Source organism: Pteronotus mesoamericanus, unplaced genomic scaffold, assembly GCF_021234165.1.
Source record: "Pteronotus mesoamericanus isolate MK-2021 breed Mesoamerican mustached bat unplaced genomic scaffold, CSHL_Meso_final contig_74, whole genome shotgun sequence".
NCBI classification, from domain to species: Eukaryota; Metazoa; Chordata; class Mammalia; order Chiroptera; family Mormoopidae; genus Pteronotus; species Pteronotus mesoamericanus.
The window spans coordinates 22528520-22543998 of NW_026555247.1; the positions used below are offsets into that span (position 1 = coordinate 22528520).

Consider the following 15479-nt stretch of genomic DNA (forward strand, 5'->3'; position numbering starts at 1 on the left):
ATTATAATCTGGTTCTGTGATTGTCTGCTAGTCTCTGGGTTTTATCTTTCCCTTCATTTTATTTTATTTTACAGTGGTCCCTCAATACTCGTTAATTTCTTCCAGAACTCATGACAAGTGCTGAAACTGACAAGTAGCAAACAAACAATGAATGATGAAGCATTTCCTCTCGTGGGCAGCACTGTGACTCATATAAGTTCTAGCAAGTGCCATGAGTCCTGAGCAAGTGCTGAGTGCTGAAACACTTTTTTCTCATTAAAATGTAATGGGTACAGGGTATGATGAGTTCTGAAGCTGAAGCTGACAAGTAATGTGGTATGACTGTATTTTATTTTATTTCATTTCATTTTATTTTACTTTTTAATTGAATTTATTGGGATGACACTGTTTCACAAAACAATACAGGTTTCAAGTGTACAACTCAACAAAATATCATCTGCACACTGTGTCGTGTGCCCATTGCCCAAGGCAAACTCTTTCCATCCCTAGTTACTCCCTCTTTGCCCACCTGGACCTATCCCACCCTGCTTTCCTTCTAGCTATCACCACACTGCTGTCTGTGTCTGTTTATATATGTAAATATATATATTTATTATAATATATATTTGTCTTTCTCTGACAAGCTTACTTCATGTAGCTTAATAATCTCCAGGTCTCCCCTTCCAGTTTAGAACAGAGGCTGTCGGAACGAAATCATGACCCAGCATGGTTTTCGCCTGACAAGAGAACAGGGAAACTGGTGGTCGCTGCATAATTCAGAGTTACAATCATAACCTAACTCAGGTTTCCTCTGTTCTAACCAAGGTATAATTTTTCTTTCAGATATTTATAATCATGTTGAACCTCAAAACACAAGAGGAAACAAAGTTCTAAGGGCTTGTTCACTAAGGTTTCCCCAGAACATTTCATACACTACTTCTTTCCCCTCCTCCTGGTGTTCAAAGGAAAATAAAACATGAGTTATTTTCAGGGTCTCATATGTATTTGGCTGCCAGCTGTCCAGCCCTTTGGCTTTCAAGGAATTTGTATCCCTCCTTATTCTACAGTATCTGCCTGTCATGGAATCACTCCTTTTAATGAGGCATTAGCATCTTTCTTGTTCTTGCCTGTCTTGCAAGTCTTGGTCCACAATCTTACTTTGGCCTCTTTGTTTTAGTAAGCATCCTGAATATAGTGAGGGCGAATTCATCTTCAAATTCATTGTCATCAAAGACCATTTATGCTGACGTGAGTCTGGGTTCCTCCCAATCTACAGCCTGACCTATACTCACATACCTGCTATGTTTCTATGGGTGCCCATTTATTTCTCTATAGCCATGGCTCTTTGATGATAACATTTTAGAATATTGCTTAGTTGTATTTCACTACATATGTGGGATATCATTGTTTCTCAAAAAATGAAAGAGAAAAATTGAATTTATAAATATTTTTGAGAATTTACTAATATGAGTTACATGGGAGAGAAAAGACGATATAAAGTCAATTTTCTATCCTATAGGACTTTGCAATCAAGATGGGGAGATAAAATATAAAAAGATGCCAAGTTAAATAAAAATGCAAGATTTAAATTACATTTTAAGACCACAAACCAGGCACTAGAAGAAACTATGTAACTCTGAACAGTTTCAAAATGAATAATAGTCAGAAGGAATTTTAAGTGTAAGAGGAGGGATGTTAGGCTGTGGTAGACTGGGAAGAAATTAAGAGGCAGGAAACACTTATGCAGAATCTGGAAGGATGGATAAAACTAGATAAATTGAGAGAAAGAAGGAGAGGGCTTATGTTAAGATAATTATGTGAATATTATGGAAAAAAGTCTCAAGAATTTGAGGAGACTAAGAGAAGAATAATTTTTCTAGAAGACAGAGAGTTGTGGTAGTTATGGGTCTTTTTAGATCAGAGCACAACACGCACTGAGGGAGGGCAAGAGGCAGAGACATAGAGAGAGGCCGAGAGAGATACAGTCCAACCAATCACATTATACCAGGGTCCACTTAAAATAACATTTCTGCTGCATCTCATCCTTTGTAACCTCAGTTCTGAATCTTTCCACAGGTCCTTCATCTGACTCCATTGCAAAGGTGTTCTTAACTCTATTTCAACCTCTTATTGACCCCTCCTGGCTCATAAATTCTGCCCTCTCTGATTTGACTCCTCTGTGCCATCCAACACAACAGGCCTTCCCGTCTGACTAGCCTTGGGGATACCTCTTGATGACCAACTGACAGGCAGCTCCACATGCCTCAGACATCAGGAGTCCTGTGAGCTTTGGACATCAGCCTGTTGGCAATGGGCAGGCCACTGAAGATATTTGAGCAGGAAAACAAAGAAGCAAAATGGAACCTCCAGTCAATTGGTCTGATGGTGAGGCAGGGAACAGAAAACAATGTGATGTGAGAAGTGAAGAGATGATGGGAGGAGACCAACTAGCTAGTCTTTACAGTTTCAAATAACAGATATGCCCTTTGTGATTTTAAATAAATTGTCTGATTAATTTAAATAAATATATATGTGTGCAGCTTACTATAAGCTTCCTGCAACTATTAAATATGACTCTTTCTATTTAAGTATAGCAACATTGCCACAGTGAAAAACAAAGAAAACATCTAATTATTAAAAATTTATTATAACATGTGTATTAGAGAAATTAGTTTCAGTCCCAATTCATGCATAGGCATGCTCTATTATAAACTACAGTTCCTTTAAGCAGACCCTTTGTAGCTATTGTAGCAAGGACAGACAATTGTCCCCAAATCCTCTCTCTAGCAGACAGAGGGGTGTGTGTGTGTGTGTGTGTGTGTGTGTGTGTGTGTGCTGGGTCTATTAGAATGAATAAAAGAATTGTTTACTAGGGTAAATAGCAAGCCACCATTATTATTGTCACTGAAATTACCACTCAAGAGCCTAAAGCTGAAAGTAATCAATATAAAGATATAAAGAGCAAGAGTGGGCATAGAGCAGGTGGATATACTGACACATTTACAATATTGAACCCGAATCACATTTTCCTAGAACCCATCTAAAAGATCTGTTATCACCCCAACACCCTTCTCCGGTAAACTGCCTTTGATGGAGGTGTGGAAGAGAGGAGGGAAGAAAGGAAGGAAGGAGAGAAGGAATGAAAGGGGGAAGGGAGGAAGGGAGAAAGGAGGAAAGGAGTGAGGGAGGAAGGGAAGGAGGGAAGAAAGGAGGCACATAAGCAGGCAGGCAGGCAGCAGGCAACAGATTTAATGAGGATGTAATGTCTTGAGGCCTACAATTCACATTTTTATATATTTTTTTATGTATCTACCCAGAAACTCTCTGAGGTCATTTTAATTAATGCCATTTTTAGGATGAGGAATATGGCAACTCCAAGAGCTTAAGTGACCTGTGCAAGGTCAAATGCTCTTAAAAACAAATAATTAAAAACAAAGTCACCCATTCATGTTACAAGTATCATTCAGTATTTACTATGTGCCAGGTTTGGTTATAAATAGTCTATGAGTAGGTGTCATTGAGATAGTCATTATTGTTATCCCTGTTTAACAGATGGAAAAACACAAACTGGCATTTCTTAGGATGCACAAACCTGCAGTTCACATTGTTCAGTCATAATTTGTATGCTAAGGCCACACCTCACAGATCAAGGACAGATCAAGAACAAAGGATGCTGATAGCATAGTGGACAGTGGATAAGGACCTAGGACCTGGCAGTGGCTAATACCTGCACAGATACAACAGGTTCTGGGTTCCTGAGCAAATTCAAGCCTTACTTTTTTTTGCCTGTAAATTGGGGTAATTGTCATGACTACACTGCTGAGTTTGGGGGGATTCAATGAATTATATATATAAACCACTTAGACCAGGCTTAGGCATATGTCAGACTCAAAAAGGCGGGCTCTGATTTGCTCTTCATTGGGGGAAGAAACTGAACAACAGTGTTTAGACAGTAAGAATCGTTCCTCCTTAGGAGTGTACACAGATTTAAGCAAAAATATACACTGACATGTTTGCTTCACATTTTAAAGCCTATTTAGAAGAACTGTGGGCTGAGAAACCAAGGTTTTCTCATCCACTCAATAACTAACCACACAAACAAGACCTTCCTGTACAAGCAGTCTACTGCACACAGACCTCCCCTACTCACCATGACAGATCTAACTAGTTAAAAGTCCTTGTCTGGTGTTCCATTGTGAGACCACAAATTTTCTATACAATCTCATTCCAGTTCAATTAATTTTTTTTTTCCTGGGATTCTAAACATTGCGTGGATTCTGATTCCCCTCTCAAAACAAAATCTCCAGAGAGGTAGGGGCCACCCTTCTCAGCATTCTCTGGCATCCTCCAATGTAGTTTACACTCCAGGAAGAACCTGGCATATACTGCTGTCCCTCCCATTCACTTGGCAGTGGCAGGATGCTGATACCTTTGAATGTGGAAACTAGAACGGGTCATATTCCGATGCTGATGCTATGGCATAAGCTGGAGCAGGGTCATGGCAGGCAGAAAGGGCAGAAGGGATGAGATGCACACTTGCCAGTAATGACACTTAGCTGGTGCCCACTGATGAACCAGAAGAGCAGATGGCACCATTTGGTGACGGTCATCAGAGAGCTGACATTTATGTGCAAAGCCTAAGTGAGTTGAGATCACTGATGGGCTCTGCAAAAAACAGCCATATTCAGAAATAAGGGAGTTTCCTGCATGCTTATAAGCAACACAGAGGACTGCCATCCACCAGTGTCTTTACAGTCACAACTCCGCCGCACTGTGAAGACACACACACACTCAAAGAGTCCTCATCACAACCTAACTTCCAGTTAGGAGAAGCAGATTTTAGCTGGTTTATGGGTGGCAACACAGTCTCATGGAAAAAAATCCATGAGCAAGTAAGTCAGGAGGTTCCAATGCTGCAAATGAGCAGCTGAGAAACCTAGGTTAGGTCACTCAAACTTCCTGATCACAGTTTGTATTACTTTCAAAGTGCCATGTGTATATCTTTGTCTTTGTACCTAACCCATTGCATTACAATTCTCTGGTTATGCATCCTCTTTACCCCACTGGTGAGGGCGGGGATGGTGTCTAATTCTTGGAAATAGTTCAGGTTCTTTTGTAGGTCTAGGCACACGCACACACATATACACACATCCTATATTCTTACTAAATGAATGGACAAGGAAGGCATTTGCACACACATACACACACAACTGACCCTTGAACAACTAAAGAGTTAGGGCACTTTCCCCCACTCAGTTAAAAATCTGCATATAACTTCTGACTCTCGCAAAACTTGACTATTAATAGCCTACTACTAACCAGAAGACTTACTGATTACATAAAGAGTTGATTAACACTTATTTGTGTGAGATATATATATATATATATATATATATATATATCTATATATATATATGATGCTATATTCTTACAAAGAAATAAGCTGAAGAAAAGGAAATGTGTAAGATCAAGGGAGTGCTAGACTTATCCAGGAGTCACTTTGTAAGTTATATAAATGTCTAACCACTATGCTGTATACCTGAAACTACTATAATATTAATGTCAACTGTAATTTAAAAATTTAAAAATGTTATCAAGAAAGTCATAAGGAACATAAAATAGATATGCAATTTTTATTGAAAAAATCAACATATAAGTGAATCTGTGTGGTTCAAACATGTGTTGTTCAGGGGTCAACAGTGCGTATGTATTTGTGTATGTACATAGAATAATAGATAGGTAGATAGACAAATAAAGAAAGAAAACATTCTCCCAGTAGTAGATCAGCACCAAAATCCAACTGATATATTCAGCACCTTGTCTATTTTCTTTATTAGCATGATCTCACTTTTAACAATTTCTTATCATTTGGGGGTTATTTGAGCTTTCTCTCAAGCTGAGAGGATTGTCATTTCTTCTCTATGTGGTCAAGACTCCCAGGGGTTTCTGAATGGACCAGAATGTATTTAACACACCTTTGGTGCCTACATGTTGAGATGTTTGTTCAGAACTTCCATGCTTCTCCCTATTCCACCTAATAAGGGTTGTTTGTGTAGAAAATAAAAATTTGTCAAGTATTTTGGTGTATATATGATTTTTATCTGATGTCTAAAATATATCTATGAGGATTCAGCTGAAGTTATAGCTCAGGTTCATTATGCCAGCTCTCAAGACATAAGATAAAAACCATCAGTGCGGAAAAATTAAAATAGTATACTCATTGAACTTAGATACGTATAGGTACAGGCATCACAGGTTCATTGTTGAATATCTTTGCGTCTCTTTTTTTCCATGGGCCTCAGTTTTCTGATCTATAAAATGCAGACACTAATTCTACCTCACGAGATGAAAGTGAGGCGTGAATGGGGGCCAGATGAATATGACAGACCATTGGCCTCCGGGACACCACAGTGGATGTGTAAATGTCAGGAGTCCAGCAGCATGTGGGTAGTCAGGGACCAATACAAATTAATTCATTTCTAGGTTCTTCCTCTGCTGAAGACACAGAGCTCTACTAACTTTTTTATCAATACAAAATATAATCTTGGAAATATCATCAGTCAATATCTTTTACATGAATACCACTTTCAATCATTACCTGAGCAAGTAAATGTCAATTTACTTTGCTACTGAGCCTGACATGACTCTCTTGGCTAATTCTTGCTGACAGCATTGCAGTGAGTAATGACCTGCCCTGTTATTAGGGTAGTGACAATTATGGGTGAGCCGAGGGCCCCCCAAGTCTTGAAATCATTCATTTTTTCCCTTGTTTATTTTTTTCTTTTGCCTTTGCAATTCAGAGCATTCATATAACGCATGGTCATGATGTGAAAATTGTTCAGCATTGTCAGATCCAAAGTTCTGCTAATGAGGTAAAACATAGAGCCTCAAGGATGTGAATGTTGCACTTGGCTGTTTGCCTTGATTTAATTCATCACATGAAGGCTTGATTTTCTACCTTTTTATACCAATTCTCTGCAGCTGAAAGAACTGGTTTATGTTGCTTTCTGTTTATCTCAGAAAATATTGTTATTGCTTTCATTTTATAAATTCCTGCTACATAAAACTCCAAATGTATAAAAGAGACAAACTGCAAAAGAATGTGGGGCAGAGTATGATTGCTTATTTTACAAGCGAGTTTTCCCTTTACCAAAAATTTACAAGGGATGCATTCTAATAAATTCTGAGTTTCCTAATATTTTTTATGTTTTAGCTTATTTATTGTTTGACTTTTTACAGTTACCTAAGATATGTTTTAAGCAAACCTTAAAGAGATTTTTAACATTTTTAAGTTGGAAAAGATATTTTCCCAACTGTCCCAAAAGACAGTAAGGTATCAAATGTCAAATTATAAAAAATTATAACACCCACATTCCTTTTTGCCTTCGCATGCACTTTTCACAATAAATTCTCTTCTCCCCCAACTCTAGATCACCCTATACTTTCCCTTCTCAATCTTAACAAATCCTACTCCTCCCTTAATACACAATTCAAAGACATCTGCTGGAATTCCTTCATAGCTTTTACATGCAATTCAGGCACCCCTTACCCTGAATTTTCACAGCTCTTCTATGAGAGGCCTAATATAAGCTTATCATTTTGTAGGGTACATTATATTTCCCCCCATGAGAACATGCATTCCTAGGGGCCAGGAGCCATGTCTGGAATCATAGTCAGGAACAACACTCCCTCCTTTCCCAGTGACTTGCATGTTTCATACCAATTACACACTTGAAAAAATTTTACACAAAATTTCACCAACGTAATTTCAAGGTACATCCTAGGGACTAGAAAAGAACATGTAGATCTCATCTGATATTTGGATAATTGGAAATTTAATTAAAAAATCAACTTAGATTTATAAAACTTGTGTTCTTTTCCTAGTAGTTACTTATTTCTGTGCATTCCTGGACAAATCTCTCAACATTTCTGTGCTTCTGGTACCTACTTCATCTGAATGTTGCAAATAGATAACCTATTTGCCTCCTTTAATTATTTTATCCTCAAATATAATCATAAATAGAATAGGCAAAGCTTATGTTATTAAGCAAGATCTATTAGTAGAATTGAATTAGCGATCGTGAATAATCTGAGTCTGCCCTGGGAGAACCAGATACACACACAGAGGAAGCAGGCGGACACGAGTCATGCTCTGTCACTGAGGGACAACCTTTCTCATCAAACCACAAGGACAGAAAACAGCTATAAGGAGTGTTTAGATTCCAGTAAACTCTTAAACAGTAGCTGTGAGACTTTAATTTTTTCTCTTTTTTGGGGGGGGGGGATTGTAGGCAGCAGAATAAAAAGAGATAGAAGACTAAGAATGTGCCTAAGTTACATGAAATGCAGTGGATAATTAGTGCTTATCCTGTGTAAAAATTGGGGTGCGGTGGAAAAAAGAACTTTAAGGGGATCAAAGAGTTGAGATCTCGATGTGACTCTGCTGCTACCTTATGTGTGAATTTGGCAAGTCCTTCAACTTTCAAGGCCTGAGTTTCTCCATCTTTCAGGTAAAGTGGGGACTATTTGTTATTTATCCTGTTTTCTCAGCATTCATAGGATATTTGGATAATATCGAGTATACTGACCCATTATGTAGATATAAGTACAGCATTTGATTTATTTATATAGAATATAAGCACTATTTTAATTATATTAATCATATAATTATATTTATTATATTAATTTAAAGATCAAAAAGGTATATATGTGTAAATGACAGTGTTAGTCTAGATGGTTTAGCTGTCTTCTAAATATAACATTCAGAAGGTAGAGAATGCAATCCCATCAGCCCTACCATCTTCTTAATAGTGATTGGTAGAACTCTTTGCTTTTCTTGCCCAGGGTGTTAAACACAATGTAATAGAGTTAGATCAAACTTCACCCAAACTCTGTAAATTACCTCTATGACAGGCACAAGTTGTTTTGTTGGGCCTCAGTTTTTCTGTCTGTAAAATGGCGACACCTAATCAGATTGTGGGGAGGACTGAATATAAGCAAGAAAACCATGTAACCCATAGTGGATGATTCATTCATGTTCACATCATTCTTGTTTCCCTTCTATAGTAACTGGTACAGACCCCATGCATAATACATACTAAATGACCTGTTGATTGATCACCTGAGGTTTGAAATTTCTCACACACAGTACCTACATTTTAAATCTGAAGGGAATTTCTACTCTAGTAAAGTTGCAAATCCTTTCAGTATTTCCTACTCACCAAAATATGTCTTAGTAAAATATGGATAGGAAAAAAAAAAGCTAATTTCTCCGTAAGCATGGAAAATCTCTAAGATTGTGTTCATTTAAAAGTTAAGGTCCCAGTAAATTGAGTTTCTCATTCATGTTCAAGGCTGACTTGAAACTGACTCAGAATTGGAAACAGTTGATAGCTTGATACATACATCTCCTTCAGTTTCCACAGAACAGCACCTTCCCCTTGCAATCCCTTCCTACAACCCACTGTAATTGACTTGCATGATCCTTTCACATAAGCCGCTGAAACCACGGAAAAGAAAGTAAATTGTACTTCTATTGATTCAGATCTTTAGCAACACAAAAAGTGATTTTTTAATTTTCAAAAATATTTTGGTTCATTTGAAAGCAAACATTTAACCTTCAAGAGAAGATTAATATTGAGAATCAGTGCTTGAACATTTATGTACTGGAAACACCAGATGAATCATAGGGACAGAGCCCAAGGGTAAGATATGATTCCGTCACTCTGATTCCAAACATTTAGCCTTAAGGGCAGCATTTTCTAAGCCTGGAATTGTAGTGTGAGTTATATTCTCTCTGAAAGTAATAGACAAGTATGCTATTGATAAAGTCAGTACAACTGAATTTATTTACCTTCTTTTACTCTATCATCCCTGAGGTGAGCTGACCACTCCTGTCTATCACACTGGAAAAGTTTTGCCTAAGTATTTAATTATGCAAATTTTCTGTACAACGCGGAGGTGATAGCAAACCAGGACACTCTGTTGACCATTTTAGTATGCCAAAAATTTCCAGTTATTTGAGAGGTGACAATGACCTGTTAGGACAAACGATACATGTAGAAAGTCAAAATAGGAGATAGAGTACCATTCCCAGGATAATCACACTGCTGAAGAACATTGCTATCCACCGTCTCTTCTCTCCAGGTTTCATTTCTATGGAATAAATGACTAAAACCTAGTCACTCAATTCCCACATCCTCCAACCTCCTGATAAAACAAGTAAATTCCAGCCAACCAACAAAGGTAACACATGGGCACCTGATGGGTCTCTTACAGCATCTTTCTGACCTCACAAGCTGCTGTTGGCATTTCTGCTGATTAGTCTCCTGCCTTTTCCTTAGATCTTAGAAGGATTCCCTTTTTCTTTTTGATATTTTATTCTTACACTATTTCCCTATTTCTCATTGTGTCTGACTGATTAGGTTTTTTTAAAGCACAGTTTTATTTTATATGAATTGTTTTCTCTTTAACCATCCTCCCTCTCTCCATCCCTCCCTCCCTTCCTCGCTAATCCTCACCTATTTTGCCTCTTTCCTCTTCAAATCATTACATTTAAAAAAAGAAAAATATTTTTAAATTCCCCATTCATACATACCTGTGAAGTTTTTCACTTTACCTTCCCTTCCTAGGACAGGTGACTAACTTTTCTCACTTTGACATATATGATATATAGTGATGGACCACATCTAGACTTAACTATTTCTTTCTTCTTATAGTAAATCCTTTGGGGAGGGAGTATTAAACTTTGTTTCTTGCTATTTTTCTAACTTCTTTACTTTGCTATCTGCTCGTTTCACTTTCTTTTTCTCTTCCTTTGCTGATCAACTTATGACTATGGACCCACATCATATCAGCTTTTCTTGGGGGGGGGAGTGTAGTTTATACCAATAATGTTGGCCTCAACTTTGAATCTTTATGCCGAGCCCTAAAACTACTGAATTTTTAAAAATATCTGTTGTCTCTGCAACTCTAATATTTATTTTGCCTTTTGGCATCACCAAAGATATATCTCCAATGGGATATATCCAAAGTTTACAGAAAAAGTTATGTTTATCTATTTATGTTCTAATGATAGCCATAGCCCCAAGGTATCCAACATTTAATCAGCCTCAAACACTACAACAGATCTATTTCTTTAACTTGTTATATTTGGCCTTTTAAGCCCCTCAGGAAACCCAACCACTGACAACTTCTGTTTGGTATGTATCTTAACAAATTTACCACTCTACCTTCATTAGCACACCGTATCCTATACGCTGGTGGTTTTCTCTCTTAATTCAGTTCTATCACATTCGTCTTGATCACCCTGCACAGGTCCCACAATGAATATTATTCCTTAAACAGCTGTCACTTTCAAAAATCAACTTTTCATTAAAAAGCCCACACATGCTTTGTCAGATTGCAGACAAGGAAGGGGAGACAGGAAGCCCCTAATCAAAGAAACAAACACATCATTGATAATCCTGCATGTCCGCCTGTGTGTCTGTGTTTGTATATGTGCATGTCATTGAATATTCATAGCACTTTATATGAACATTACTGAGAACAGGAGCACATTTTCTCATACCATAATTATTTCACAAATATCATGTTACATTTTTTTAAAAGACATATAGATTAAGATAACAAAAAAATTACCCAGCAGGAAATCAAAGGAAAAAATGATCCTCTTAAAGTTCTAAATATCATCACCGGTTGTCTCCCAATTGTCCTGACTCATCAACATCTCCTCACAGTCCTTAAATTGTTAAACATCCTGCTAGATACTTGGTGCTTAAGTGCTGCAGCTAGCTAGCCCCTGACAGCATCAGCATTATTACTGTTACTTTTTTTTATTCTGTGGAGTTGCCTCTACAGAGCTTCCTCCTTCCCCAGCATTTCGTATTAAAACTTACCGCTTTTACCAACTCCCCCTGCTCCCAGCATTACCACCTTGTACTCTCTGGACCCGCCTGATGCTGATGCACTGCTGGGGGAGCAGCTGGCTTCGCTTTCTACCTCCATCTTACCGGAGGGACCGGAGTAGAATAAAGGAGGAAAAAGTCGCCTGTGTCAGGTGCTTGCTCAGATATTAAGCAGCCCTAAAACTGTGTCAAAGGAAAGGTTTAGTATGAGAGGTAAGAACCATCAGCGTCAGGCTGGCTGTTGGTCCTGTGCTCTGAGCGGGTCTCATAGCAACCACTTCAATTGCTTCCAATAAAAATCTGGCTTTTACCTACCCCCCTCCTTCCCGATCCTTCACTCTTTCGCTCTGCCACTATTGCTCCTGTTCTCTGTGTGTGAGTCTCTTTCTCTCTGTGGCTCGCTCTCTCTCTTTCACTGTTTGTTTGTTTTTTCCCTTCCCTCCTGTTTCTCCATTTCCCTTCCTCGCTCTTTGTGTCCATCCTTTCTCCTTCCTGCCCCCTGCATAGTCCCAGTTGTTAGAGGCACGCACACTTGGCTACCTTCCAAACTGGGCTGCTACAGGGGAGTGAATCTGAGACTTCGTAGAAGATTCTATGTCTCACAGGCTGATGATTTCTGTAGCTACAGCTGCAAAGTCATTGTTTTCTTCTAATCAGAGTCAGTGAATTAAGAAAGAGGTCTGTTGCTTATCATCTTGGTTTTTATCACCATCTCCTTCCACAGTTCTTATTCTGGGAAAAGAGTTGCTACCAATTTAGGAGAAAAAACAAACAGTAACTCGCGGCTCTTCAGGACCGGACTTCAGTGTTGTTGAAATAATAGCTGCCCAGCAGGAATTGTGTCAACTCACTTGACAGTCACAGTTCTAGCATAAGGAGGTATTTGAATTAGGTCATTGCCATGTTTGGCCATGGATCATCCTTGTTGACACTAGGTTATTAGGAACAACCTAAAACACAAGGACCCTGTCAAGCATGAAAGGGATACTTGAATATTTTTGCTGAAAATTATAGTAGTATTAAAAACCATAAACGATTATTTTTCAAATGCCCAAACTCCTACCTCTTCTTTGAATTCATTTAAAGCTTGATGGGCTTTGCTTTTCTCTGGAAAGCTTCTAAACTGTAAAGGTCTTATAATGCTTTCAATAATCCCTAATTTTCATAGTCAGACCCTGTCCTTCAAACAAGGTGATAATAATGTTCTTTATATTTATTGTCTATTTTTTATTGTGAAATTGTATCATGATTAGATGTAGTCAAGTGTTTGGTGTATAAAGACTTTCCTTTCAATCCAGATTTTAAGGTCCTCTAAGAAAGAAACTAAATTTGATCAGTTCCTTATGACTACAGTGTATGACCAAGTGTTCTGCACAGAGCAAGTGCTCAATATATTGCTGGTAATTGGAGAAGTGTCATAGCTAATAGCTCAGGCTCTGGAGCATGATTGCTTGTATTTAAATCTGGTCTCAGCCATGTACTAGCTGTGTGACTTCGGGTAAATTACTTTACCTCTCTGTGCCTCAGTTCCTCCATACATAAAATGGTTTATTAAAGCCCTACTTCATTAACTCATTGAGTTTAATGCTTGTACAGTGCTTAAAATTGTGTCTGGAAATTGTAAGCAGCATGTAAGCATATGATTAGTTTAGTTTAGTTTAGTTAATGATGATCCCAGCCCACCGTATATAAGCACTCTCACCAGAAGAGATCATCTCTTCATGTGATTTATTGGCATCTATATATCTTCTTTGCTAAAGTATCTGTTCAAATCTTTTGCCTATTTTTATATCAAGATGTTTGTTTTTGTATTAATGAGTTTTGAGAGTACTTTACATATTCTAGGTATAAGCTTTTTATCAGATATGTGTTCTGAAAATATTTTCTTAGTCCGTGGTTTTTCTTAACACTATCTTTCAAAAAAGCAGGAGCTTTACATTTTGATAAAGTCCAATTTGTTGTTTTTTCCTTTTATAGATGATTCATCAGGTTTTAAGTGAAACCTCTTTCAATAATTTTATTCCCAATTCTCTCTTCATCTTTTTTACCCCTTCATTGCAATTTTGCTCATTGGTATAGCTCTATTTATACATTCCTATGAGTAACTGCCAAGTTTGTTAACTGTAGAACCAATTTTCACCCTGAACTTCAAAACTGAACCTAACTTCTAAATGCTCCTAATCAGGAACCCTGTTTGTTTCTCAACCTCAGTATGTCCAAAAATACATCATTTGGATTCTCAATAATAAAGTCAACACTCTATCTTTGTAGGGAGCATCATTACCCTCCAAGTTCTAGCTTTAGTTTAGTCTCTTCTGATCTTTGACTGCCACGACTGAAATAACTCCATAACTTATCCTTCCTGAGTACAATCTTCCTGCCCTTGCCCGCCTTTCACACCACTCAATTCGTCCTGTACATTGATGTCAGGGAACTCCAACGAAAATGTCAACCTGACTGACCCTGTTGTACACATATTCATAAATTACATGCTGCAATAATGCAATCCAAGAGCTTAGAATGAGACACTGGGACGTAAAGCATGCCCTCACGCAATAAACTAGAGTCAGGCAGAACGGACAACTTGCCTATCCTCCAACAAAACTCATTTCCATAACTGGAGCTAACAAAGAACTGCAGCTATGTTCTAATTACCTTGTAATTGACTCATTGAAACTTTATCCCTCAATGAAAAGAGATATGTAAACAACAACATTTAGCTTCAAGGTCTTTCTGGTTTTTGTTTCTACTCCTGGTGCAGACATTTTTATGACATTGAGCAAATCGCTTACCCCTCTAAGCTACCCAAACCACCATCTGTTACTCTGTTTTCCATGTCAGCCATCTGATTTGGTGGTAACACACAGGTATTGTCATGCCAGCTGTTTCCTTTGCACTGTCCTTTTTCCTGGTATACATATTTTAATATTAAGAGAGAGGAGTACATGAAAATGCCCTTTAACAGTAAGTAAATGAATGACTTGTCAAATATCATGGTTGCTATGAGAGGAAAATGTAACTATGGAATTGCCTGTCTTCTTAAGAGCTAATGTATCTGTCCATATTCCTCAAATGGAAATCAGTGAGTTTTCTTCCTGCTTACATGAAAAAGATGACCCACAGGGAAGCTTTCTTAACTATGCCTTCTTTGTCTACCTCTTCTTTGACATTCTAAGGAATTCTACTCTTAATCCCTGCTCCTGAGTTACTAATGCTACTGATTTTCAGTTTTAGTTAGTGAACTTTGTAAATTTTCATTCTTTATGCCTTGACCAACATACCCAATAGTCTAAGGAGAGAGAGGGACGGCGGTGGGGGGCGGTGAGGGAGGGGTGAGGGAGGGGCACGGAGAGAGAGAGAGAAATCTTCCAGGTGTATAAATGCTGATTGAAATAGGATCTTTAAGTGACCAAAATCATTACATGGCAGATTGATTTGCTCTCTGGAAAATTATTAAATAATTGGCACTTGGGAGGTTCAAGATGGCGGCACAGCAACACACTGAACTCTCCCCCTCCCTTGAGCCAACTCTAATGTACCCGTAAGGAGGCAAATTACTCCTGCGAGACAACTGAGGGTTGAATAAAGAGCTTC

At 38.1% G+C, this 15479-nt stretch overlaps 1 protein-coding gene across 1 annotated transcript in view; it reads right to left on the minus strand.

Moving 5' to 3' along the window:
• Positions 1-11985, minus strand: part of RIT2 (Ras like without CAAX 2) — a 289191-nt gene extending 277206 nt beyond the window's left edge. The window contains exon 1 of the mRNA XM_054583580.1: positions 11877-11985. Within this exon, the coding sequence (XP_054439555.1) occupies positions 11877-11985 (109 nt within the window). The remainder of the gene's footprint in view (positions 1-11876) is intronic.
• Positions 11986-15479: the final 3494 nt, after the last annotated feature.